Source organism: Debaryomyces fabryi, assembly GCF_001447935.2.
Source record: "Debaryomyces fabryi strain CBS 789 chromosome Unknown contig00001, whole genome shotgun sequence".
Classification (NCBI taxonomy): Eukaryota; Fungi; Ascomycota; class Pichiomycetes; order Serinales; family Debaryomycetaceae; genus Debaryomyces; species Debaryomyces fabryi.
Window position 1 is genome coordinate 12,852 of NW_015385427.1, and position 26,746 is coordinate 39,597.

The following is a 26,746-nucleotide window of genomic DNA, read 5'->3' on the forward strand; positions in this document are numbered from 1 at the left end:
AAACAGATATTAATTATTCGAAACCCCAATATTCGTTAATCATATGGTACACAGTATGATAAATGTTTGTATTTGTATCTTAATTTCCGTTTATGCTACCAATAATCTTTACCGTATTTCTTTTTAGTTTTTTTTTGAAGGCTCGCTCAACGTTAAATTTGCAGAGTTCAAAATTTTTGCAGCTTTGGATTCTGGTGTCTGGATATTTTATTCATGCTTCTGGAGAAAATATATATCCGAATACGGTTTATTCAATCCTTTGGGGTTCCATTTAAATACATTACACGAGGAATTGATAGAATTAAAACTAAGTTTATTAGGTATATATCAAATCAATGATTTCAAAAATTATATAGAACGAATTAAATTGACTTAAAAATTTTAACAAAAACTGAATGACAATGACAGAATATAGATCATGCAACGGTGTAATAAATGCGAATGGCTTCAAAGCTCACTTCCGAAAATGAAGGTGAAAAATTTTTCATGCCACTTCAACTTGATTTCACCATCTGCACTAATATCACGCTTGCTAGCTGCCTGTAAGTAGAATTCTTCTTCGTGTAGTTCCACCTCTTTGAGACCAGTGACCAAATCAACTTCTTTTGCTTTCCTCCATTTTGTTCTTTTGACTAATTTAACGGAAATAAACACACCTATGTTAATAAAAACAAAAAGGTAGGTAAATAAGAATGATTTAACGTCCCATTGGCCAGGCTCGAAAACCTCGTAACTACTGACAAATATCATAATGAACGCAAAAGAACCACCAATGATTGCCAACCAAGGTTGGTACCAAGATCTGAAAGGTAATGTTCTTCTATCAATGCCTTGGGCTTTCATTGCTCTGTAAAAGAAAACATAAACCACACACAAGATTGTAAAATTCATCAACTGGCATGAAGTAATCAAATTCATAATCCAATCTAAGACTACTGAGGCTTGCTCACCTAATTGCAAGAAGGAAATTAACGCCCATAATAAGGAAACCAATATACAATATAATGGTATACCTGAGTTGGTGGTAGCAGTAAAAAATTTAGGAGCATAGCCATCTACTGCAAAACCGTACAACACTCTTGACGAACAAAACGTGTAAGAATTACCGGCCGAGAATGCTGCTGTGACTAATAAGGCATTGATAATATCCGGCAAAACCTTAATATTTAAGTTTTGCATTGCAATAACATAGGGTGACCCTCCTGCTCCCGGGATACTTGCACCCATGGTGGATACTAATTTTGGATCGTCATATGCTACTAAAATACCCACACAAAGAGCACCACCAATAAAAAACACCGACAATCTAATGAACACTTGTTTGAATGCTGATGGTAATGTCTTTCTAGGATTAACCGTTTCTGAAGCCACGCAACTGATATATTCAGGTCCAGCAAATGTAAAGCATGCTTGAATTAAACATGCTAAAAACCCTTGAAATCTACCTAAATCACCAGTATGGTCATATGTGTTCATTGGGCCTGGGTCCCTCCAATAACGAAATCCAAATGCGTCATGTTGAGGGTTTCCACCAACCATAGTAATGAACGTGAAAATGATCAATCCCGTTGCTAAGATAACTTTACCTAAAGATAACCAGAATTCAGTTTCCCCGTAAATAGCAACACCTAGAAGATTAATAATGAAGTAAAGGACGATCTGAACGGTCAAAGTAATTGCTGGAGAATAATCATCTCTCCAAAAATGAATAACAGAATTAACTGTAGTAACTTCGAAAGGGATTTGGGCACAACATAAAAACCAGAAGTTCCATGCAGTCATAATTTCTAAAGCTTCATCACAACATCTCCCTGCCAATCTTACGAAGGGAGATGTAATAGGTAAATACGTAACCATTTCTGCTGTAGAAACAGTTATAAATAAGATAGGAATTGACCAAAACATAAATGCTAGCAACAAATTCAAAGGTCCACCCTTTGCCAACGCTTTGCCAATAGAAACAAACAATGCCGAGCCAATTGTTGCACCAATTCCCAATAACTGAACGTGCCTACCTCTTAATGCCCTATGCAAGTGATTTGACTTGTCCGCAGAAGAATTCGTTGATACCGTAAAAATCGAATTAGCATCATTCTTTTGATCTTTTCCGTTTATATCAGTACCTTTCTCTTCCTTACTATCAAGGGGTCCGTAATTTTCTGATCCCGATGCCTCAGGCTCCACATCTTTGATCTTCTCGCCTTCAATCTTCTTTGGAATTCGAGGAACAAAATTATCGATCAAAAATTTTTTAAACATTTCGATACTTGTAGTTATCAAAAAATATTAAATAAAGCGATTCAAATCTGATTCAAAGGGCTTGTATAAATTTCAATTTAAGTACCATGAATTCCAATATAACTGGATATACTTGTCTTTAGAAGATAAATCTAAATGTAAAAATATTCGAAAAATAATTACGAAAAAGACTTTTTTTTTTTTTTCAATGCGGCTTTCATATTATCATAATCAGTCTGGGGCATGATAATGCTATGGTCACCTACATTAACAATTTGCTAGCTATGTCATAATTACCACTTCGGGGAAGCAATCCATTATGTTTCGTCTGATTATAGCTGAACTCTTTACTGCCTTTACTTAGACTATTACGGTAAATTCATCTATAACCTTAAAGTTACTTTCAATGTAGAGAAAAAACTTAAATAACCTCGGCAGAAAGGAACAAGTGTAGGACTGTATATAAAAGTAGTATATACTTCTCAGAGGAGGGGTAATGGGGAAAATTAAGAATAACGTAAACATAAAATATCTTATTTATAATGTTGAAACATAAGTGACTATGTAGTGTAACTACACCATATATGGACATACTTAAATTAATAAGCCTAAAGCAACAGCGGCTGCGGCTGCAATTCCACCCATACCACCAACCACGTTTGCACCGTTCTCAGATGCGGTAGCGACAGGAGTAGTTGTAGAAGACTCTTCAGTAATATTAGCACAAGCTAACCTAGATGTGTTCTTGTAGTGAATAGTAACAGATAAACCACCAATAAAGGCTTTGTTATTCTCGTTAAGGGAGATATATTGGTCAACAAAAGATTCATCAATCGAGGTACCTTGAACGGCACCGTGTCTACCCGATAAGTCACCCACTTCTAATTCACTAGGTTCGGTAGCATTTGGGTTACCATTGTAAGGATTCAAATGAAGCTTAGTACCAGTACAGTTTCCATCGCTTGGAACTGGTGCTTCATGAATATGGTAAGTGAAAGGACCACCAGAGGCAGGAAAGCCATCTAAGTCGACGTTGACAGTGACGGAACCATTTGAAGCTGAAGAAAATTCAACAGATCCCTGAAGCTTATCGTCGAACTTAGCAACATATTTTGCTCCTTCTGGTGAGTCGGTGACAACCGGGGCAGATTCACCCATAACAACGATACAGCCGGCTAATAAAGACAATAATTTTTTTGAACAAACCATTTCTTAAGTTTACTTCTATATTTTTATCAAACCTTTCAAACTCCTTAATTCTGCTTTTATTTATACCCGTAGATTTTTCTAGCTACCCCGAAATGGAGTCAACTGGGTCTGAGTTATTTTCTTAATAGGGCAACTGACGTAAACCGGTTTCATGCATCATGCATGATAATCGAGATAAAATTGATTAATTATAGGCTAATTCTTAATGCCATGAAATTATGCATAATAGAGAATTACTCCTGACGTATAATAGGCACATCTCTTATAGCAAAATATATTGTTCTCATTTGTCGGTTTTAAATTAATTTGACAATACATTGTATTATGTTGCGTAAGCTTTGCGTTACCAATTGTGCATTTGAACTTTCAAGGCAATTCGGTATTGAAAAGATACGGTAATTGGCTAGTTTCATCGTTCAGTGTATTCGGATATCCATGCTTGGATTTATAATATTTAAAAAAGTCTAGGCCCTTATCCAATGTCTATAAGTGAACAGATGCTTAGAAATTGTTACTATTTAAACCAATTCATAAACCTTAAAAAACAAATAATGAATTCGATAGTGTTGACAGAAAATCCATGGAAATTGATCTACTTATATATTCGCTAGTCAAATCGAAATAAACTGAACTAGAATAAAAAAATAGCTCATGTATCAAGATCAAATGAATTAAGAAAAATTGCTCAATAATGCTCGCTTAAGTGCTTAAGTTTTTTTATATAAAAGCCTAGTTAATGAAACTAGAAGCCACGGTTAGTTGATGAAATAGATAGCATTGGGATACAGCAATTACAACTTTATACTCTCAACCACGCCTATAAGACCGCATAATATAGTATGCTGGTTTACATAACGAGCGTCGCTGGTGACTTGCGGTTCGCGGGCTCAAATTGTGAAGCCCATAAAACACAAATTTAGACGGGGCTATTTTCTATAAACTTTTAACACCCTATATCAAAATGTATGTTCCATTATTAGGTAGATTGGCTTTTAGAGAGTGGCTACTCCTAATAATCTCATTTTCTTTAACATGGCTTGAGTTCATAATATCATTAATTACTCAATTTTTGCCATCAATAGTCATACAATTCTTTACAAGTACCACATTGGTGTTGTATAGATTCACCTCTAATCCCATTAACTTGATCTACTCTATGACTAAACTCAATAGTTTTGATGATACTGAAGAAGTTCGCTATAAAGTTTTGAATAGCCAGGATGCGTCTAGTGTAACTAAAGAAAGTTATGACCAAATGATAGATTTATTGAATAGCAATAATATCAGGGAAATGTGTCAATTTTTTGGATATGATGTTGAAAGTAGAATATTGAAGACTGATGATAATTATTTCTTGACTATCCAAAGAATTTGCAAACCTGGTTCGACCTCCAGAAGAAACGGCAAGGTAGTCTACTTGCACCATGGGCTATTAATGAGCAGTGAGATTTGGGTTACAATGTTGGATAAAAATCAGAATTTACCATTTTTGCTATATGATTTAGGATATGACGTTTGGTTAGGTAATAACAGAGGTAACAAATATTCACAGAAACATTTATTTCATGCAATAGACTCAGAAAAATTTTGGGACTTCTCTATGGACGAATTCGCCTTATTCGACATTCCTAACACTATTAACTTTATCTTAGAAGTTACAGGGAAAGAGAAACTTACTTACATTGGTTTCTCACAAGGTACAGCCCAAGCATTTGCGAGTGTTTCAATTAACCCAGAATTAAATGACAGGATTGATAGAATAATTGCAATTTCTCCAGCTACTACTCCTCATGGTCTTTATTCTAAGTTTCTTGATATTTTCTTGAAAGCTTCTCCATCTGTGGTCTTTTTGTTGTTTTCTAGAAAAATATTGATGCCATCTGTATTGTTTTGGAGAAGAATCATGTACCCTCCTTTATTTGATACCTCGATTGATGTTTCGAACTATTTGCTATTCAATTGGAAGTCCGAGAACATAACAAAGCTACAGAAATTAAGCTCGTATGCCCACTTGTATCTGACAACATCTGTCAAAACGGTTGTGCATTGGTTCCAAATCATATCCTCCAAGAATTTTCAGATGTACCATGATTCTAAGGCGTCAGGTATATTCCCCATGTCGTATCCATTGAAAACGATACGTATACCAATTCATCTTATCTATGGAACTATAGATTCGCTTGTTGATATCGATGTCATGAAAGGCCAATTACCTGAGAAATATACTACTACTCAACCTGTTCATGACCACGAACACTTAGATAATATCTGGGGGTACGATATAGGCGAAAAGGTCTTCAAATATGTTTTGCAGTATCTCGAAGAGCCAGACATATATGATGTGCCTTTAATCGAACATAAGCCACAATCTAATTACTTGTCAACTTCTTCTAATGACATGCAAGACTTAGATGAGGATGCGGGCAGCAGCACTCTTATTAGCAACTCTTATTCAGAAGAGAGGGAAGCGGATATAAGTCATAGAAGACCATCTACAGGCGGCACTGTATTTATATAGCTGTCTAGATTTCTATTTATTAATGTATACTAAGATATAATGATTATATCTATAATGCCCTTAATATTAATGTACAGCTGTATAGGCGCGAAATAGTATAACCTTCCTAATGAGGCAATCTAAAATGGTCGTGTAGAATTCGTGAATTCCAATTTTATCAATTTTGTTGCACCTACTACTCGATGAAATTGGTTGCAGGCTGATTAAAATTTGGCCATTATTATTTTAAAGACAATTTAACCTTAATCATAAATAGAACATCGGATACTTTTCATATAGAGATGTCTGTTTATTCAGGGGTTAAAGAGGTATGTCGGTTTTAGAAATTTGTTTTTCTTTTCAACGACTTTTAAGAAGATATTCTGAGGCAAACCCAATGATTTTATAAGGAAATTTACAAGTGCCAACGAATATTGTTATTAGATCAGCGGAGAGTCGGAATACATTTTTGAGTGGCTACTAACATATATTAATAGGCTAATGAGGAATCAATCGATGGGGATGCCTTTCATCCTGAGAGTATGTATTGCCCCTAGAGGGTTTTTTAGAGAAAACATGAGCAAAATTGCTTTTTGTTCGATGGTTGTGAAAGAAACAAATTACAAAAATAGGTCTTTTGCATCATTGAATATGGACTAATATGTCGCATATATTAATTACAGTCGTACTAACTTGATAATAGCATTGCTAAGAAGAATAGCGAAGGATATTCCTCGGTCAGCTGCAGCAGGAAATGACGACCGGAACCGAGATCCTATAGTGGAAGATTTAATGAAATTATCAGCACATAAACCATTGATAGTGACTGAAAGAGGCTCCAAATTCTTACCTAATGAATCTATAAATCATTATTCGTCACATTTGTCAGAGCTACTCTACTTATTGAATGAGGAGCGTGATTTGGATGATACTTCGAGAATGTCCATAGAGGGAAACTTATTCGAATTGACGTCTTACATACCTAAACCATCTTCGGCTATAGACACCAACTATAGAATATTTTATCCTAATGAACAACTATCAAAGATATTAATCGACAATTACGCCCCGCTATTGAAGTTTTCGTCTTCTTACTTTAACTTGTCTTTAGCGTCACATATAACGAAGTACATGGTTGAATTAGTTTACATGTTGCAATACTGGGAAGTATACCATTTGTTGTATCTTTTGCCTGATTTAGAATATATTTTAAAATTAGTTGACATTGAGGTTGTTCAGACGCCCTTTGGGCCCCTCGTCAGGCCTCCAAAAAACTTGATGGTTGAATCAATGTCCCAAGGGTTACAATACCCATTTCCATATCCATTTTATAACTATTCTTACCATTCATTAGATCCCACAGTGACGAAGAGAAAATACTCAAAGATAAATATAACACCGTATATTGATATAACATTAGCAAATTTGCAAAACCCTGCAAAGAAGAGACAATTAGAACCACCAATCACTATAAAGAATGAAACTATAACCAATGATTATGTCGAAGCCAATAATATAGAAACGGCAAAGAAGGACAAGGCTGAATCGGTAAGTGACAATGCTGAAGGTGTGAATGGACACGAATATAAAACTAGAGGCACCAGACGTAAACAGCAAAAAGATCTGAACCAAAATACTATTGAAACTTTCAACGAAACTTTCAACGATGATAATGAAATCGAAGAAGAGCAAGTAAATGAAAAATATGAGGAAGTAGGAAACCCTGAAAGAGATGAAACACCAAGTATTGATGTTGAAGAAAATTCAGAACCACCAGTTCAACAAGATGATAAAGAAAACGAAGATCATGAACTAGAAAGAGAAGTTACATCTAGTCAAAGTCCAGGTTCTGAAAATGTCAACAATAATGATGACAACAGCCAATTCGAAATAAAGATAATACATTCTGGAAGTGAAAAGGGCCTTACGGAAGAGGAGGCAAAGAAAAATAAATCTAAGTCTGGAGTGATACATCAATGCCATCTAATGGACCCTCACACCATGAAAGCATGTTTGAAAATTTTTTACGGTAAGAACGAATTGTTAAGACATCAAGAATTCGTTCATGCTACAAAGAAAAAAATATATAAATGCATTTATTGTTCACGAAATGGAACTAAGGTGCAGAGTTACCCAAGACACGATTCGCTTGCAAGACACATAAGACGGAAGCATGGAATCACCGGGAAAGAGAATAAAATGGCAGTTAATTATGCCAAAGAAAATGTAGAAGTAATTGATGATCCTAGCAAATTACCTCGCAACCAAGCATCAGGACAGTTCGGTAAGCCGTTACCTCGTCCACAGTTTTTGAACAGTGATTTTACTATAAAATCGAGCTATGCTGGGTTCTTGCTGTTCAGTACTCGTGATGGCCAAAGTAGAAACCAACCAGGGAGCTCGTCGTCAAATAAATCAAAAGCAACCACTGAATCCGAGGCAGCATCACCACCAAATGCGTCTATGATCTCCAATACATCGCCAGAGACCACTGTCATCGATAAATCTCCCAATTTTGAAAGCCTGAGCTTACATTCGCAAAATGTAGCTTCACCTTCGACAAGTCCGTCACATAGAAATGTTAATATCAATTCAGTAAATTTCAACAAACCGGAAGCATCCATCATAAAAGACAACTTTCAAAAATTCCGATTTTCCAACCCAACGCAACTGCATACATACCAATTCGAAGTTGAAAAAGACTCTGGTGCAACAAAACCTCATTCTCACTCGATGGATGTAGCCTATTTAAATACTCCCCTTCCTAATGCAATTCAAAAGCTTAATTCAAATGAAGAATTGTCTGAAAGTGATCTCCTCACTTTGGATCCACATAATTTGCCGTCTTCAATTCCTTCGGACGAAGCTTCTAAGATTCGAGGTTTGATTTTAGAATTGCGCAAAAAGCAGGATGATTCGAAATCATCATAAATATTTATTCTCATTCTATATGTATGTTCTACTTATATATTTAATAATGTAAATGCCAGCGACTTCTGGGTGCAAATTATCTGTAGGACAGAATCATGTGCTGACTCAATTGACGCAGAAAAGCCGAAGCTGGAAAGTCGTGTAGTTTGGTTCATTTATTGCAGTCAATCATAAAAAAATTAACCAGTCAACCAATTAATTAGCAAAAGTAACATCTACTAGCTATTATAAAGGTCGGAGTAACCGTTAAAGTGCTCATAGAAGATATATTTTACATTTAAGTTTCAATAAGCCCGGTTTTCAGCAGAGTTTAATTGGTTTTTCTAAATTTTTGAACGGTACTAATTGCTATTTTCAATTCATGGCAAAATCATTTTTCATTTCAAAAAAGGATCAGAAGTACATTTAAATAATCAAAAAGCACAAAGTATTGATTAATTGGTGATATATTGCCAGATGACTACGTTGCCGTTACATTTAATAAACCAGAATCCGTGGGGACTATATAATTCGGATGTTAGCAGTGAAGGTATCAAATCAGACTTCCGCATACAAAGAGAGCAGGGGACCAATGTAAGCCAGACACAGCTCTTAACGCAGAAGGGACAGTTTTCATTAGATGAAGTGGTTTCTATTTTGAATGTTTGTACACCTCAATCTCTTGATGAGTACAATGAACATCTTTTCAAGATTATATCGCTAATCTATGAGAATCAAATTGAACCAGACCAATTCAAAACTTTGGAAAAAAAGTTGTATGAGCTTATGGACATGCTTCCTACTTTTGTTGACAAAGAGGATCCGATACATTCTAAGTTGTACATAATAGTTGAGAAGTGTTTCGATATATTTATTAAAATTTCAACCAGCCATAAAAATGTCGATTTGTCTACGAAAACGATTAGATTCTTAACAAACTTAATAATGAACTTAAATTATTGGGAATTATATAACTTATTAACCTGGAAACCTTCTATCTATCATTTCTTGTCAATTATACAATTTGACTTGAACGAATGTTATGCTAAATTCATCAAAGATTATTCTAATTACAAGCACAAGCAAACATCATCAAATGAAAACACTAAGTTCAAAGCAAAAACCAAGCGTCCAAGATCTAAGAAATCTATATCTCAAGATTCTGGAAATTCAGCTTCTCCCATGTCTGATGATGCGTCCATCAGTCCTTATGAAAATGTATCTGGATCAAGTACTCCTTCTTCATTTCTTTATGTTAATCAATCGACAGATGCGGATGATCATGATAAGTTTGTCTCGGAATCGTTAGCTGGATTGACTCCAAGTGAAAAGAAGAAAATAAGGGTAGATTCGAAGCTTGCTGCGCATAGAATCATCAAGAAAACCTCTGCAGCAAAACCATCAAACAAATCATCAAACTATGATCCAGATGTCGTGCACGAATGTCAGTTGCCTTCGGCTGACGAACCAGATAAGCTATGCTTACGTCGGTTCTCAAGAAAATATGAGTTAATAAGACATCAAGAGACGGTCCATTCTAAAAAGAAGAAATTATTTAAATGCTATGTTTGTGTTAAACAGAGCCCAAATATTGGTCCCAGAATATTTACTAGACATGACACTTTAGCAAAGCATATAAGAGTAAATCATAAAATTTCGGGCAGAGAAGCGAAAGCTGAAGTTGCTTATTCTAAGAAGCATGCGGAAATTGTGGAAGAAGGCGATATCACAGTTCACGTAGGTCGAAGAAAAACAAAAGTGGACTTCGAACTACGTGCACATATGGAAAAGAGAAAATCTAGTAAGGATTTGTCCGATATGGACGATGACATGGACGATGATATGGGTGATATCAATGATTCTCCTGGGGCAATTGATTCTGCTGAAGACACTTTTAACTAATCAAAGAAGGCATTTTGTTTGTTTAATTCATCTTAATTACGGATATTTAATTTTATCTTTTTATATTACATATATACTAATACACTATATTGAGAAAGCGGTTTTCAGTTAACAAACGATTTTTCATATGCTTGTTGTTCCAAAATTGCATTTTTGATTTCTTCATCTTCTATATCTTCGAAAATGCTCAAAGGTACTTCTTTTAAACCCGTCACCTTATTTCGAATGTTTGGATTCACAAACTTAGTATCATATGTTATTGTTTCATCATCGTTGTCACCAACCTTCGTCATTTTAACCCTTGTAGGTTGAGTACTTGTTGGGTAGAAATTTAACCCAGTATATACATCTTTGATACCACGGATGAATGTTTGACTTCTTTGTTCGAGCAATTTAGAGTTATATTCCCCTGTCTTCAAAGCGATTTGATACATCCATGTTGGGTCAGATTGGTAACTAACAACAGGGGCTCCAGCTATTGGTGTAGTTCCTGCATTGGATCCTGTGTCACCTAAAACTGTTGGCTGCTTATAAAGGTTTCCATATAACTCCGCCGGGTCTGCATATTCTCCGGCAACATCACCATTATCAATAGCCTTTTGTTCCCAGAAATCATCAATTACCTTCTTACCTTCCTTGATAATTCTTGCTCCAAATTCTCTATAGATGGATCTGGCCGCAACCAAGTTAACTGATCTACCTTTATATGAGTTTGGAATTATGTGCCTATCAATAAGATCAATCTTCTCTTCGTGTGTACAAACTTTCTTAAACAAGTTTCTATGAGTCTTAAATAACAAGTATGAATCACGGAATCCTACAAGACGAGCAGGTTCCGTCGAAATCATAAATTTCTTATCTCCATTTCCCAAAACAGTAAATACTTTCATGCGGAACTGTCTATTTCCTTTCAAATTACCATTCTCATCGATTTTTTCTTTACCTTTTGGGTCTTCATCATCAAGCACAACCTCATCATCAATAATATTCAAGGTATTACCTTCTTCATCAAAAAACCCGTCATCGGTAACCGTCAATCTAGTCCTCTTTCTACCTCTCTTTTTTGGGCCCCTTCGTTTATCTTCCAAATGAATTTGTACTTTACGTTCGATAGGCTTCTTTTTTGTTTCTCCCTCTCCTTCCTCTTCCTCTTCTTCTTCTTCTTCTTCTTCTTCTTCTACCTCTCCTTCTCCATCTTCATCTACTTTGTCTTCATCTTCATCTTCATCACTATCGATCTTTCTCTTTCTGGGATTCCTCTTACTTATCACTTCTTCTTCTTCATTATCTTCCTCGTAAACTTCAGAGTCATTCTTAGTCACTTCCTCTTCATCTTCTTCTTCATCTTCCTGCATCTGTTCGCTGTATTCTTCATCATCATCCACTTCATCTGGATTCAAATCTAGCCCTGAAAGATTAGTACGACGAGCTCTTGAGCTTCTAGGAGACCGCGTATCTTCTGGTGATTGGGTTCTTCTACTTTGACGTGATCTAGATCTTGGCATTTACGTTTATCTATCTAATTAATTGTCAAGAATTAATATTTCAACCAGTACCATACTAAAATATCATTTTCTCGTGTTTATTTCCAATTGACTAGAGGTCGTGTCTTTTACTCGAACTTACATAACTTGATAATTAACTAAATGGACAGTTTTATTTAGTTCTTTTATTAATATATACAAGAAATTTTCATATTGAAGCATTATAAACGACCTGCAACTCTATATAGTAATTAAACAGATTATTGAACATCATCTTTTTTCTCATCTGCAGGCTTTTCGTTTTTGAAAACATCCTTACCGTCGAGATACTTATCAAAGGCATCATTGGTTTCTGGGAATGGCCTCTTACCTAACAATCTAATCATATCTTCCCTAGTTATATATTCTTTCCTCAATAACTCTTGAGCTACTAGTTCGACTTCATGAGATTTGTCCTTCAATAAATTAGTACATTTTTGGTAACATTCTCTCACAATTCTTTGAATCTCCTCATCTATGATGGAGTTTGTTTCGTCACTGAATGGCTTTGTTAAATTATCCTGGGACTGTGTATCAGCGTAGTTGACCATACCAACTCTCTTGGACATACCGAACCTTAAGACCATTGATTGGGCGATATTGGTAACCTTTTTGAAGTCATCGTGGGCACCACTTGTTACGGAGTCAAAATGCAATTCTTCTGAAACTCTACCACCTAAAGTCATGATCATTCTATCCTCTAATTGTAAAGCAGACATCAAATATTGATCGGGTGGTAAGTATTGTGCGTAACCTAAAGCACCTTGGCCCCTAGGAATGATGGAAACTTTCAATAATGGATGAGCATGTTTCAAAAACCAACCACATACAGCATGGCCTGCTTCGTGGTAAGCAACAACTTTCTGCTCTTCGGCATTCAAAATCTTTGATTTCTTTTCAATTCCTCCGATGACCCTTTCAATTGCTAATTCGAAATGTCTAGACGTAACAGCTTCAGCATTGAATCTGGCACCAATTAAAGCAGCTTCATTACAAACGTTGGCAATATCCGCGCCAGAAAATCCTGGTGTCAAAGCTGCCAAACGGCCAGGTAGGTCATGATCGATATTTTTTGCTAACGTAATTTTTTTTAAATGAACTTGAAAGATTTCTTTACGTCCTTGCAATTCAGGATTATCAATAGCAATATGTCTATCGAATCTACCCGGTCTCATCAAAGCTTTATCCAAAATATCAGCTCTGTTCGTACCTGCTAAAACCACAACATGATCTGAGCTTTCAAACCCATCCATCTCAACCAACAATTGATTCAACGTAGTTTCCCGCTCATCGTTAGCACCGCTGGCATTACCCTTTGAACGTTGCTTACCAATCGCATCAATTTCATCGACAAATACTATTGATGGCGCATTTTCACGGGCAGTCTTAAATAAATCACGAACACGAGATGCACCAACACCAACAAACATTTCGACAAACTCAGAACCTGAAACAGAATAAAATGGAACGTTGGCTTCACCAGCCGTGGCCTTGGCTATAAGCGTCTTACCGGTACCTGGTGGTCCCGATAAAATAGCACCTCTTGGAATTTTAGCCCCTAATTTTTCGTACTTCTCAGGATTCTGCAAGAACTTAACAAATTCCATAACTTCTTCTTTCGCTTCAGACATACCTGCAACATCTTTAAATCTAATTTTAATATCTGTTTCTTGGTTGAATTTTTTTGCAGTTGATTTACCAAAGCCTAATGGACCACCCATTCCACCCATACTAGCCTTCTTGGTCATATAGTAAATAGCACCCAAGAATAAAATAGTTGGTAAAAAGTTAATTAACATCTTGGTGGTGTTACCTTCATTGACATAGACTACAGGAACTCTAACCGGTTCTGCAATTTGATATTCCTCTTGAACATGACGCAAACTACGTTCAAATGATTCAACAGATCCAACATTAAAATAAAAGCGGCCCTGATGATTGTTGTATTGTGCTTTACCATTATCATTCAATTCAACGATAACAGTTTTATTGTTGACAACGACTAATCTGGATACAAGATTCTTACTTAAAAAGTCAGCTGAAAACTTTTGGAATGAGATTTCATTGTCATTGTCTTGAGACAAATTATACAAGATGTACATCAAAAGACCACCCAAAAGTCCAAGTTGAAAATATTTCATTGGAGAACCATTGAGATTAATTTCAAACTCAATAGGTTTTTTGTCTTTACTATTTTTGTTCTTATCGTTCTTTTTATTATCTTGAGGATTCTTTTTAGACTCATTAGTTTGAAATATGAAACTGTTCAATCCTGGGTTAGAATTAGAGTTTTGTTTAGTATTGGCGCTATTCGATTTTTTAAAGGCATCATTATAAATTTTTGAAAACTTATCTTGAATAGCATCAACTTGAGTATTGAACACCTGAAAACGGGCATACTCTGTAGGGCATAAGGAGCAAGTATATTTCTGGCCAGGTTTAGCAAACGGTGTTGACGATAAAATTGAAAATATATTAAACCAGCCAGTAACTACATCTTCATTCACATCCAATTCTTCGGCTAACATTTTAGCCTTTTCGGTTGCGTTGTCTTCTGGATTCATGCTAACATAAGAATTCAATAATTTTGCCACAACTGGATGGTCGAATTTCAATTCATCCATGAATATAATATTGTTCAGCAAAACGTGATACACATGGAAGTAGAACAACACGTCATTCTTTGTAATAGGTGCATAGTCTGGATGAAACTCTTGGAATGTCTCAATTATATCCTCGATTAATGCATCAGGATTGAAATTAACCGACTGTGGTTTGGTATAAGCTTCACATTCACGGACAAATGTCGTTAACATGAAAGAATAGACCACTTGGTACCTTGCCAAATTCTCTATTGACATAGGATCTTCATTAAATTTCATCACTGGGCCCAGAATGCTTGCATTTAACTTTGATTCTTGAGCTTCGGTAACTCTTGCTTCTTGTTTCAATAGCTGACTATGCAATTTCAACTTTTCAAAAAACCCTGCATTACGGTATGTTTCTTTAAGTTCTTTTAATTTTCTTATTTCAGCATTTATTTTATCATCCTTTCCATCTTTGTCGGTTTTCTGGTCTTGAAGTAAGCGCTTCGTTATGTGTAGGCCTCTTACGGAAGGCGTTCTCAATAAATTTATGCTAGGGTTGAATATTGCCCTTATGGGTCTTCTAACAGCCCTCAACGACATTACCAACTTTATGCCCTTTAATACTTTTACCTTAAAAAGAGCTTTAGCTAGCGAACTTCATACTCGAGTTTTCTCGATTTTGCCTTCATGCTAATTACGCACTAAAATTTAGACTTCCTAACTTAGTAATAAGTGTATAATTGTTAACCAATTTTTAAACTTAGAACATAAAGGGCAATAAAGATAAGTCATTTAGAATCAACCATGTTACCCACCTCATATATCCCACCAGGTATACTCCGCATATTAAAAATGTGATTCTTGTATTAAATATGAATGGTGCAAGTTTAAAATTTGACTCGCTCAGAGTCTCTCATTCAGATACTATAGAAAAATTACTAATAAATATATCAAAAGTTCATCCCCTATATAAGATATTTTACAACTCATGATGGCTTATGTAGTATAGCTTGCAAAAAAGTCAACACATTGGAAGCATAATACCTAAAGCGGAAATATAGATGTCGCATTCTTTAATATACTAGACTTTTATTTGCAATCTATAAAGAAGTAGCTATACAAAGCAACGAAACTCAAAATATATAACGAGAGAAAGTTAAAAAAGACAAGAATTTATTCGTACACTTTAAAGTGGACATTGACTGGTCTATGATCACTGAATCTGGAACCATTGTACATGTTATCAAGAACTTCATATTCAAGGGCGTAAGTATTGGAGTTCTCTTGGTTAGTGTCTAAAGGAGACCAGATAAAGTCAATGATAGATTGGTTATCATTTTTTTCAAAACCAGTATAAGTAGGATAATCACCATTGATATGCTCGTAAGCAACGGTGTTTGAATCCTTCATGCTCTTTTGAAGGGTTTGATAGGCAACATCGGAGGAAATGGAATTGAAATCACCACTCAAGAAAGTAGGATAATCGTTTGGAATTTCTTGGATCCAGCCGGAAATTAAATCAGCAGACTTTTGTCTTGCTTCTTCTGACTTTTGATCAAAATGGGTATTGAAGAAGTTAACAACCTTGCCTGATTTTTTGTGTTGCATGGTGGTCATAGTAACAATTCTAATAGTAGCAGCACCCCAAGCGATACTTGGGGTATCAGGGGTTTCACTTAACCATTTATATGTACCGTTTAAGAGGTTCCATTCGTTAGTGTTATACAATATGGCAGCATATTCCCCTTTCTCTACACCATCGTCTCTCCCAACACCAAAGTGGGTCCATGGAGAACTATTATTATTACCGTTCAAGCCTTCTAAAACATCAACCAATTGGTTATGTTTCAATTCCTGTAAACCAACCAATGTAGGACTATTTTCATTTCTAGATTGTAAGGCTTGGACCACGCCACCTTTTCTTTCGCTCCAAGGTTGTTCAGAAGGGAAACGACTATTAGTATCAACTCTGACATTGTTTGAATAGATTCCGAATTCGAAACCATTATCTCTTTTAGAGATAGCAGAAATTTTGTCTTGCAAAAACGATAAGTCAACAGCATACATGAAGCATCCTACCCCAAGTAAGGAGCAGCATGATAAGAGTATCATGGAAAGTTGACGAGAAGTAAATGTTTTGCTTTGCATAGTGAGATTGAGTATTGTAGATACAGATCCATACTAAATATTGATTTGCCTCTTCCCTCGACACCTATTTATACCTTGAACATCTCATTTTTCTGTTTCCTTCTTGTTAAGTTTACTTTGTTACCATATCTGCAAACGTGGTTGTGACTATTGTACAACTCAATCCACGAGGTTAATGGTACCTTGATAAATTTTCAGACATAGAACAAGATCAATGCCAACGGATATCCACATCACAACATACCCCAACGTGTATGTTGCAATGATCCATATCAAGCCCAATAAAGTTTCCCGTACAGATGCAAATTCCAACGGGCGAGGTTACTGATTGCTGCAATTATTGTTACAACTTTCTGCCACGTACCTTCATGCAACTTATGTAACCCATGGGGCAATTATGGTGCATTGAAATCCCAATATACCAGTTTTTTGTAGTTATTGAAATAGTTCATTATCCTATTTTAAATATAGTCAGCATCAGAACAATGTATCGTTTGTCTTACACGTGTAATATCCTATTCTCCTTAAGCCATAAGCTGCATTCTCTCAATATCACGCATATATACACACTATGGCACCCGTTCATTTCCTAAGACAGTTGATAGTTTTCTGGGGCTTAATAATTTTCTTCATGATGTAACTCTTGGTAACGCACAATATCCCTTATCTATGCGTCAGAGACCACTGTCAATGCATCCGCCTCTAGAACCCCATAACAAAGGAACAATTTAAACTCTTCGGAAGATCCTAACCACTTACTTCGGTAATTATCTGCCAATTGCTCAACACACTCTGTTACTTATTATATTTAGATTATTTCAGTTCTAGTTTAAAAATCCACCCACGTTTGCTATTATTTGCAGCCCAAACGTGCAACTGAAATTAAAATTAATACATTCTCACAATTTATTCAACTTTGCCAACCTTGAATTTTTTATTGCTAGATGCTTAAGAAATGCTTCGTCGTTATTCTTTTAGTAATTTATAACCCCTAAATTGACTGGTAGTACTGATATGGGTGTAAAATACCTCTATGTTGAGTTAGGTTCCTCGATTTTTGTTAAGTACCTAGTTTAACTTCATGGACATTCAAAATCACTAATTCCATAATACTTGGTACTACTACGCTATATCTGCTTCAATCAAATGTCACATTAACATTCGTTGAACTAAATTAAGGTAGTTGTATATTTTTTTAAAGGACATTGCAACAGTAGTGTGTGAATATTTACGCGCTATTTTTTACCTCGGCAAAATCGGTTACTATCTCTTCTTGATGAAGGATTATTGAAATTCTTATTTGCAATGCAATTATCAAGAATGCCGGAAGTGCATGCAAAAAAAGACCATACTCTAGGAGGTAGTCCAGAGATCCAAGGTGGAGAATCATTTAGTTCGGAATCTCCCACTTCTGATGAATCTGATAAAGAGGAACAACCGCTTGATTATGGGGATCGCATCCTCAGACAGGGTTCAACAGACAACAGTGTGCTTAAATCAGGTAGAAGGATGCCTAGAAGTGATGCGGATTCCATTGTGGGTGGTGAATCTATAAAGGAAGTTTATGAAGGTAAGCATCCTGTTAGTGATAAAAATAAGACATCTGGAGATCAAGACTTGCATACATCCGGGAAAGTTAAAGACAATACATGTCATCCTGATTATAATGAGTCCCAAAAGGTTTTTTCATTTTCTTTGCCATTTGGAGGCTTAACCAACATCAGATCAAATTTATATAAGCAATTCCAAGCATTCAAACAGGACCCTATACCCCACGTACACAACCATGACCCCATCAGACATGAAATCAAAACTAAATTGCAACGACAACAATCGGTTAGCACCATTGATGAAGCCAATTATTTTAAAGATTTTAAGGGTGTAGACGATGTTCGCTTTAGAGCAGTGAAGCATTCTCTTGCGGCAAACCTTAATGAAATGTTGCCAGATTTCATTCTTTCAAATAAGAAAGAAAAGGAATACGAAACTATTTATAATGAAATCGATGGGAATATTGTATTGTTGGGGGGATATCGTGGGTCTGTCTTGCGTGAAACTAAGACAAATAATCGAGTTTGGATTCCATTTAAGGCTGGATTCCATTTAAGAAAAATAAACCTTTTGCTAGGACCTACAAAAGAAGATGAAATAAATGCAAGCCGTTATATTTACCCTGATGGTGTTTTAAAAAACATAGGGCCTGTTGATATCTGTAAGAAATTACTCAAAAAATTGTCACATAATCCCAAAACGAATGTTAAAGAGTTTGGGTATGATTGGAGATTAAGCGGAAACTTCCTAGCTGAACAGTTCGAAAAGTTTTTAATGGAAATTTATAAACTGACTGGTAAACCAACCTTAGTAATAGCACATTCTATGGGTGGGATGATTGCTCATTATACAATGCAGAAAAACCCAAAGCTATTCAGATCTATTATATATGTTGGAGTACCTAGCGAATGTCTCAATGTTTTGGGTCCTATAAGGTTTGGTGACTCTGTTTTGTTTTCAGATAAGATATTAACTCCAGAAACTAATTTTATGATGCGTTCAAGTTTCAATTTCTTACCACTAAGTGGTAGAGCATTTGTGAATAGAGATACGAACGAATATTATGATTTGGACTATTTTGACCCTGATACATGGGTTGAATACAATTTGAATCCATTAGTATCTAAATCTAGAAAGCTTCGAGAAATGTCAAGGTTATCAAGCCCTGTATCTGATGATGTAGCAAGCTCAAGTACACTTGTGACTTCAGATTCAAGTTATTCATTTACAAGGATCAATAGTTTGGGATCAAAGCTCTTAAACTATAGTGCCAAATCTATTTCTCGCAGAAGCAAGCCAAGTAGTGCTAATACTGGCAGCGACACTATTGGTTCAAGTAATCCAAGTATAAATTCACCAAGATTATTATCCCCCTCTCCAGAGCCTAACCCTGCGGAAGAAGAACATTACTCTATCCTGTTTAGTCAGGCTTACGAGTACTTAAAAGAAACCTTAAAGAGAACTAAGGAATTTATTCTTGGGTTGGACTTCCAGGAAGAGTTAGCAGCTGAGTATCCTCCATTAGCTGTTGTTTATGGTAACCGAGTTCCTTCTGTGAGGGGCTCCACTGTTCGCAGCTTAGATGATATAAAAGATGGTAATTATTATGAATTCTTTTATGGCCATGGTGACGGTGTTATACATCAAAAATGGTTATTGCCTGAAAATAAAGGATTTAGACTTTATGACGCCGAAACTGGTGAAGGTGAGATCGTAGGTAAATTCTCATCAAGCTGTGGACATGTTAATTTAATGACCGATTTCAAAGCCATGGGTTATGCCTTAAGTGCGGTTTGGCAAGCCGAACAAATCTGGGAAGAAAAGAAAGCGAAACAGAGGCAATCCCGTAGTTTAAAGAAATTTAGGTTCAACGGCAAAGATTTGTCTTACATTAATGAATCACGTTAGGCTTATTGCATTGTATATATTAGTTTTAAAAGTCTATCTCAATCTATTTATTCGTCATCTTCTTCATTATCCTCGTAATATTTTACTTTTATCCATAGGCTGCAACTCTCGCACTGCACTATGATTTCATAGCCATTTTCACCGTCCTCGGTGCCGTTTTCAATTAAATCGGATTCTTTGAACTTAATGGACTTAGGGAACTGACATCTAGGACAATCCTTAATCCATCTACATTCCTCTTCTTCTACCATCTCAAAATCATCCAAACTGTATATATCAAGACCATCTCCGCTTATATTGAATCCTTGTCTTTGAATTGACCTTCTAAGTGATTCGTCGTACTTCTCTCTTGATTCTGGGTCTACTAAAACTCTATAAGCTTCTTGTATAGTATTCACAGTAGTGGAAGCGTTTCCATTCTTATCAGGATGGTGCGTTAATAACATGTCTCTATAAGCACTTTTGATATCCAGCACATTGCAAGTCGGTTTTAAACCTAGAACTTCATAATGTGTCCGTTTTTGAATATTTCTATCCTCAATATACGGATCCATGACCGAAATCAATGAAATGATTTCAACCAGTATTCATGAATGTATGAAATTTAGATATTCCATTAATCACGTGAGTTTTCTGAAATTTTTTTTTTGAAAGATCTTGTAGATGAGATGAAGAAGCGTTTTATTTTTACAGTGTTGAAGGGTAATTAATTATAATTGGAATCTATATGTCAGGGGAGAAAAGAAAAAGAGAGTCTAAGACTACTGAATTAAGGGTTTCATCTTATACGGAAGATCCATCTGTTGTGGTTGGATCATTTTTCAAGGGTTTATCAGTTCCAAGTGATGTTGAATTTGATTTATATAAGCATAAGAAGCACGATGAATATGTAATTCATGGAGAAAATGAAAGATTGGATTATAATGGGGAAACTGTCGAAGATGATAATAATGATTATGTAGTTGCATTGTACGACCCTCTTAACAAATCGGTCGATTTATACAAATCTCCATTAGTACTCAGTAAGGTAACCGCCAAATCGAAAAGATCATTTAAGGGACCTTCTATTAGACAAGCAGGTGTTCGTAATGTTACCCAACGTAATGCATTAGGTGAAGCTTTCGGTACTAAGAAGGCCAAGGCTGCCATCACAAACTTAGAAAAGAACAGAATTGATGCGGATAAATTGCAAGAAATGGAATTGGATATTGTTGATTCTGTGAAGGAAACAACGCAAGATTTGCCAACCAGAAAACAAATGGAAGACACAGTTACAAATGATAGACCAACACCAGTTGCAAATGTTGAAGCCACAAACGTGGAGGATATCTATCCATTGTATAATATAATACCCAAGAAGGAATGGTCATTCTTGCGTGTCAATTCTCTTTTTACAGAAGAAGATCCTAAGCAGAGATTGGAATTATTACCATATGATAAATCAATTTATGTATCAAAGCATTTGGCGCCATTAATTTCTAGCAATAACACTGAAAAACTCCAATTATTATACTACGCATCTTTATTATTTGGAGTCTACGAAAACCGCCGTGTTAAGGACAAACAGACTTTAATGTTGAAATTACAAAACAAACCTTCAGAAATTTTAGTCGATGGTATCTTAGAAAGATTTACCATTCCTCGTGCTTCGCAGTTCGGTAAGTCAAAAGATAGATCGTTCATTATCGGTCCTCATCATGAAGATAAGCTTTTATGTTATTTAATAGCCATCATCTTCCATATTGATAACTTCATGGTTGAGTTGCCTCCTTTGGCTCATGAGTTAAATATGAAACCAACTAGATTAGTTAGTTTATGCAAAGCATTGGGTGCAATTATTAAATCAGCTACTGTTGCCCAGGCAGAAGCTTTTGGTATTCCAAAGGTCTCTGCAAGCACTTATAAGGTCGCCACCTTAAAGGTTCCTTTCAAGTTACCGGAAATGAGTAAAAGAGTAAGAAAGGGTGGTCGTTAATATGTTCATATATCTGTAATTTCAATAGAATTGTTATAGGCTTTTTAGTTACACAAAAGTAATATAAAGAGTAGATGATCCAAATATTCCTAAATAATTTATTGTTAATTGTTTTTCAACGTAGATAAGTGACATATATAAGAGGATCCAGGATGTCTAAAGAGCAAGATTCCGTTGAAAAGGATTCCCAGATGCTAGAACAGTATTTAATTGGGTTAGCTGAATGTGAGCAAGAAATGGATAAAGCAGAAATAGATGCCAGTGTCTATAGAATCAGGAAAACACAAAGCATCTATAAAAAACGTCGTCAAATACTAACACAGATTCCTCAATTCTGGTATATTGTATTAGCTGAAAATGATGACTTTCCAGACTATGTTACCAGTGATGATTTAAAATACATAGAATATATCACCGATATTTACGTGCATTATAAAGTTGCTGATTCTGAAAGCTCCGAAAATCCTAGAGATTTTTCAATTACTGTGTCCTTCAAAGATGATGAAAATGATGAGCCTTTAGTTGCAACTCAAGAGATCACCAAGCATTTTCATTCTTATATTGAAGATGGAGAAGAGAAGCTTAGTTCATCACCTGTTTCAGTTGAATGGCCTAAAGAGTTAAGTGAAATTAACCCTACACTTATTAAAAAGAATAAAGGTAAAGATTTGTCGTCAGAAGATAAGAAAAACTACAGATTGGGAATGAAATCATTTTTTTCGTGGTTTAGCTGGACCGGTACTAAGCCAGGAAAAGAGTTCCGCAGCGGTGACGACTTAACTAGATTGGTAATCGATGATTTGTTTCCCTATGCAGTTAAATATTACACTGAGGCCTTACCAGGAGACGAGTTGGATGATGAAGACAGCTCTGAAGGTGAAGAATTAGATATAAGCGAGGAAGACGATGACGAAAATGACAAAATACAAAAAGACGTCTCGGACAGTAAGAAGCGAGCTGCAAAGCTGACTGATCAACCCTCAAAAAAGAAGAAATAGATTCTGCAATGAACAGTGAGTACTTCAAACCTCTGTTGATACAGCACTTGAATCCCGCATTTTTGTACTTATTTTTCATAAATCAGTTTATATTGATTAAAATCATATTATTATATACAATGATGACCTGCTAGTCTGCAATGACCTCTCTGTGATCATTTATTACCACCTTTAGAATCATTTCGAATAATTTAGTAATTGGGTCGTGTGAGGACCGCACGATTATTCACCTCTTGAGAATTCAAAAAGTTCCTTCAATACTAAATTATACTCTTCTTATCAGCTTAGGCCGCCCATCTACCTTCATCTCCCTCCTCACATACTATCTACAGTTGTATCGTTCAGTCGAATACAAATAAATCAATATATTATTATTGCTGCGTTAGAATAGTTGAATCAAATACCCGCTCATTCTTTGATTATTAATTGTATATCCACAAGAATTATAAGATAACTATGAGTGTCCAAACTGCTGGAATTGCTGGGGATGAACCATTTGCTGGTCCAAACCTCAATATCACATTAACGTGTCCGGAATGTAAGATATTTCCTCCTGATTTAATTGAAAGATTTAGTGAAGGCGACATTGTATGTGGTAGTTGTGGTTTAGTCCTTAGTGATCGTGTTGTTGATACAAGATCTGAATGGAGAACGTTCAGTAATGATGATCAGAATGGTGACGATCCAAGTCGTGTTGGTGATGCTGGAAACCCATTGTTAGATACTGAAGATTTGTCAACAATGATCTCGTATGTCCCTGACAACACCAAGGTCGGAAGAGAATTGAATAGAGCTCAATCTAAGTCTTTAGTTGATAAAAAAGACAACGCATTGGCGGCGGCATATTCCAAGTTGTCACAAATGTGCGATGGATACCAATTACCAAAAATTGTTCAAGATGGTGCCAAGGAAGTATACAAATTGGTTTACGAAGAAAGGCCTTTGAAAGGTAAGTCTCAAGAGTCGATCATGGCAGCCGCAATCTTCATTGGTTGTCGTAAAGCTAAAGTGGCTCGTTCTTTTAAGGAAATTTGGGCTTTAACCAATGTTCCAAGAAAGGAGATTGGTAAGGTGTTCAAAATCATGAATAAGATTATTCAAGAAAAGAACGCCGCCAATCCAAACGCATATTCTCTTATACAAGATAACATGCAAACCACACAAACTTCGGCCGAAGATTTGATCAGAAGATTCTGTTCTCACTTGGGTTTAAGTACGCAAGTCACCAATGCTGCTGAGCACATTGCTAGACGTTGTAAAGAAGTTGGTGTTTTGGCAGGTAGATCTCCAATTACTATTGCAGCGACTGTTATATATATGGCTGCCTTGGTTTTTGGTGCTGACTTACAACCTTCCAAAATTGCTGATAAAACTGGTGTCAGTGATGGTACCATCAAGACTTCATACAAAGTAATGTATGAAGAAAAAGAAAAATTAATAGATCCGTATTGGGTTGAAAGTGGCAAAGTCAAGTTGGAAGACATTCCAAAGACTTAGTTTGCTGAATTTTCAAAAAAAAATGTGTTATATAAAAGTCTAAAAAACTAAAAAAATTATTTTAAAGAAGAGGCATTCTTATATTAATATTGGTTTTCATTATTTATAATTTTTGTTTTATTTTTTTTACTTCTATCCGTATATTTAGCTATGTCTAGCCGTTATTATGTTTTAAACAGCTCTAATATAATGGATATGAAAAATCTGGAGCGCGCTGGAATTACTCTAAAATCGAACCACAAAGTTTAGCAGATAGTTTTTTGTAAATGTAACGAAAAGTTCTCTAACCCATAATGCTTTTAAAATCATTTGCTAGGTCACTAGCAACAGCTGCTACTGTAAACTCACCAAAGTTACAAGATATAGTAGTAATAGGCGGAGGACCGGCTGGATTATCCTTATTAGCAGCTTTGAAAAATTCTCATAAGACGAAACATTTAAAATGTACATTAGTCGAAGGATCAAGTTTAGAACTTGTTCGTGATTTTGGAATAAACCCACCGGATGAATATACGAATAGAGTTGTTTCATTGACCCCTAAATCAATAGAATTCATGCAAGAAAAAATTGGAAATTGGGATTATATAGACCAGGACAGAATTAAATTCTTCGATAATATTGTTGCTTATGATTCCCAAGATAAGGATTCTCGTATAAGATTTGATGCTAGTACAGTGGGTGTTGGGGTATTGGCAGCGATGTGTGAAAACTTGAATATCCAAAGTTCGTTGATATCGAAGATTGACGACTTAAATAGCAATATTAAAGATCCAAGTATTGAGCAAGAAGCAATTATATTAGACAATACGAAAGTTGTCGAAATCATTAACCCAAAGGAAATAAATACACAGGAGCTATTGGAAAACGACCCTGAGGCAGGTGTTCCAGAAATTGACTGGCCAATTGTTAAGCTTTCGAATGGAGATGTTCTACAAACAAGGTTATTAGTGGGAGCAGATGGTTTTAATTCTCCTGTTCGTAAATTCTCGCATATCCCATCTAGAGGATGGTCTTATAATAGATTTGGTCTTGTGGCCACTATAAAACATCAATTTGAGGATTATCGCTCAATGGCATGGCAAAGGTTTCTTACAACTGGTCCACTTGCTATTTTGCCATTAACTGAAGATAACGCTACCATTGTTTGGTCTACCACGCCTGAATTGTCTGAATTATTTATGAAGGTTGATGAGGAGATTTTTCCACATTTAATTAACGCAGCCATGACATTGTCGGAAGTTGACTTGAATTACATCTATGAACAATTAAAGAAGGATCCAAATGACAAGTCAGTTCTTGAGGACATAGACTGGCGTATGTCCAAAATAAAGCTCTCTATTTTGGAAGAAAAATATCCGTTACAAGTTACTACAGTGTTGGAGAACTCTAGAGCTAGATTTCCTTTGAAATTATCTCATGCCGATACATATGCAATCCCCCGTATTGCATTGATTGGAGATGCTGCCCACACCGTTCATCCATTAGCAGGACAGGGCTTGAACATGGGTCAATCAGATGTTGCACATTTAATCAAGGCTCTCGAAGATGGAGTAAGTAGAGGCCTCGATATTGGCTCAACATTAGTCTTAGAGAATTATACTGCTAATGCATGGCCAGCTAACCATGTATTAATGGGTGTTTGTGATAAATTGCATAAAATTTTTTCGACTGATTGGTTCCCAATTGTCTTCCTTAGAGGTTTTGGTATGAAATCGTTAAATATAATCGATACTGCCAAAGATTTAATGATAAAGGCAATCAGTGGTAGATAGTTATATAGTCACGTGTTTACTTGGATATGA

General features: G+C 35.8%; 14 protein-coding genes across 14 annotated transcripts; 8 read left to right on the forward strand and 6 right to left on the reverse strand.

Annotated features, from left to right (window-relative positions):
* Positions 1-447: 447 nt before the first annotated feature.
* Positions 448-2,259, reverse strand: AC631_00009 (uncharacterized protein; the record flags this gene model as incomplete). Its single annotated transcript, XM_015608839.1, has 1 exon — positions 448-2,259. The coding sequence occupies one exon, from the start codon at positions 2,257-2,259 to the stop codon at positions 448-450; it is 1,812 nt and encodes a 603-aa protein (XP_015470240.1).
* A 573-nt stretch (positions 2,260-2,832) lies between these two features.
* Positions 2,833-3,447, reverse strand: AC631_00010 (uncharacterized protein; the record flags this gene model as incomplete). The annotated part of the gene is made up of 1 exon (XM_015608840.1): positions 2,833-3,447. The coding sequence occupies one exon, from the start codon at positions 3,445-3,447 to the stop codon at positions 2,833-2,835; it is 615 nt and encodes a 204-aa protein (XP_015470241.1).
* Positions 3,448-4,603: 1,156 nt separating this feature from the next.
* Positions 4,604-5,965, forward strand: AC631_00011 (uncharacterized protein; the record flags this gene model as incomplete). The annotated part of the gene is made up of 1 exon (XM_015608841.1): positions 4,604-5,965. The coding sequence occupies one exon, from the start codon at positions 4,604-4,606 to the stop codon at positions 5,963-5,965; it is 1,362 nt and encodes a 453-aa protein (XP_015470242.1).
* A 771-nt stretch (positions 5,966-6,736) lies between these two features.
* On the forward strand, positions 6,737-8,875 carry AC631_00012 (uncharacterized protein; the record flags this gene model as incomplete). The annotated part of the gene is made up of 1 exon (XM_015608842.1): positions 6,737-8,875. One exon carries the CDS (start codon positions 6,737-6,739, stop codon positions 8,873-8,875), a length of 2,139 nt encoding a protein of 712 aa, XP_015470243.1.
* Positions 8,876-9,331: 456 nt separating this feature from the next.
* Positions 9,332-10,756, forward strand: FGR15 (Fgr15p; the record flags this gene model as incomplete). The annotated part of the gene is made up of 1 exon (XM_015608843.1): positions 9,332-10,756. One exon carries the CDS (start codon positions 9,332-9,334, stop codon positions 10,754-10,756), a length of 1,425 nt encoding a protein of 474 aa, XP_015470244.1.
* A 104-nt stretch (positions 10,757-10,860) lies between these two features.
* On the reverse strand, positions 10,861-12,261 carry NPL6 (Npl6p; the record flags this gene model as incomplete). Its single annotated transcript, XM_015608844.1, has 1 exon — positions 10,861-12,261. The coding sequence occupies one exon, from the start codon at positions 12,259-12,261 to the stop codon at positions 10,861-10,863; it is 1,401 nt and encodes a 466-aa protein (XP_015470245.1).
* A 239-nt stretch (positions 12,262-12,500) lies between these two features.
* Positions 12,501-15,467, reverse strand: AC631_00015 (m-AAA protease subunit; the record flags this gene model as incomplete). The annotated part of the gene is made up of 1 exon (XM_015608845.1): positions 12,501-15,467. The coding sequence occupies one exon, from the start codon at positions 15,465-15,467 to the stop codon at positions 12,501-12,503; it is 2,967 nt and encodes a 988-aa protein (XP_015470246.1).
* Positions 15,468-16,040: 573 nt separating this feature from the next.
* On the reverse strand, positions 16,041-17,015 carry AC631_00016 (uncharacterized protein; the record flags this gene model as incomplete). Its single annotated transcript, XM_015608846.1, has 1 exon — positions 16,041-17,015. One exon carries the CDS (start codon positions 17,013-17,015, stop codon positions 16,041-16,043), a length of 975 nt encoding a protein of 324 aa, XP_015470247.1.
* Positions 17,016-18,335: 1,320 nt separating this feature from the next.
* AC631_00017 (uncharacterized protein) lies at positions 18,336-20,474 on the forward strand (the record flags this gene model as incomplete). The annotated part of the gene is made up of 1 exon (XM_015608847.1): positions 18,336-20,474. One exon carries the CDS (start codon positions 18,336-18,338, stop codon positions 20,472-20,474), a length of 2,139 nt encoding a protein of 712 aa, XP_015470248.1.
* Positions 20,475-20,521: 47 nt separating this feature from the next.
* Positions 20,522-20,920, reverse strand: AC631_00018 (uncharacterized protein; the record flags this gene model as incomplete). Its single annotated transcript, XM_015608848.1, has 1 exon — positions 20,522-20,920. The coding sequence occupies one exon, from the start codon at positions 20,918-20,920 to the stop codon at positions 20,522-20,524; it is 399 nt and encodes a 132-aa protein (XP_015470249.1).
* A 281-nt stretch (positions 20,921-21,201) lies between these two features.
* On the forward strand, positions 21,202-22,449 carry AC631_00019 (DNA-directed RNA polymerase I subunit; the record flags this gene model as incomplete). The annotated part of the gene is made up of 1 exon (XM_015608849.1): positions 21,202-22,449. One exon carries the CDS (start codon positions 21,202-21,204, stop codon positions 22,447-22,449), a length of 1,248 nt encoding a protein of 415 aa, XP_015470250.1.
* A 152-nt stretch (positions 22,450-22,601) lies between these two features.
* Positions 22,602-23,447, forward strand: AC631_00020 (uncharacterized protein; the record flags this gene model as incomplete). The annotated part of the gene is made up of 1 exon (XM_015608850.1): positions 22,602-23,447. The coding sequence occupies one exon, from the start codon at positions 22,602-22,604 to the stop codon at positions 23,445-23,447; it is 846 nt and encodes a 281-aa protein (XP_015470251.1).
* A 456-nt stretch (positions 23,448-23,903) lies between these two features.
* On the forward strand, positions 23,904-24,944 carry SUA71 (transcription factor TFIIB; the record flags this gene model as incomplete). The annotated part of the gene is made up of 1 exon (XM_015608851.1): positions 23,904-24,944. One exon carries the CDS (start codon positions 23,904-23,906, stop codon positions 24,942-24,944), a length of 1,041 nt encoding a protein of 346 aa, XP_015470252.1.
* Positions 24,945-25,237: 293 nt separating this feature from the next.
* COQ6 (putative N,N-dimethylaniline monooxygenase) lies at positions 25,238-26,716 on the forward strand (the record flags this gene model as incomplete). Its single annotated transcript, XM_015608852.1, has 1 exon — positions 25,238-26,716. The coding sequence occupies one exon, from the start codon at positions 25,238-25,240 to the stop codon at positions 26,714-26,716; it is 1,479 nt and encodes a 492-aa protein (XP_015470253.1).
* Between the last annotated feature and the right edge of the window lie 30 nt (positions 26,717-26,746).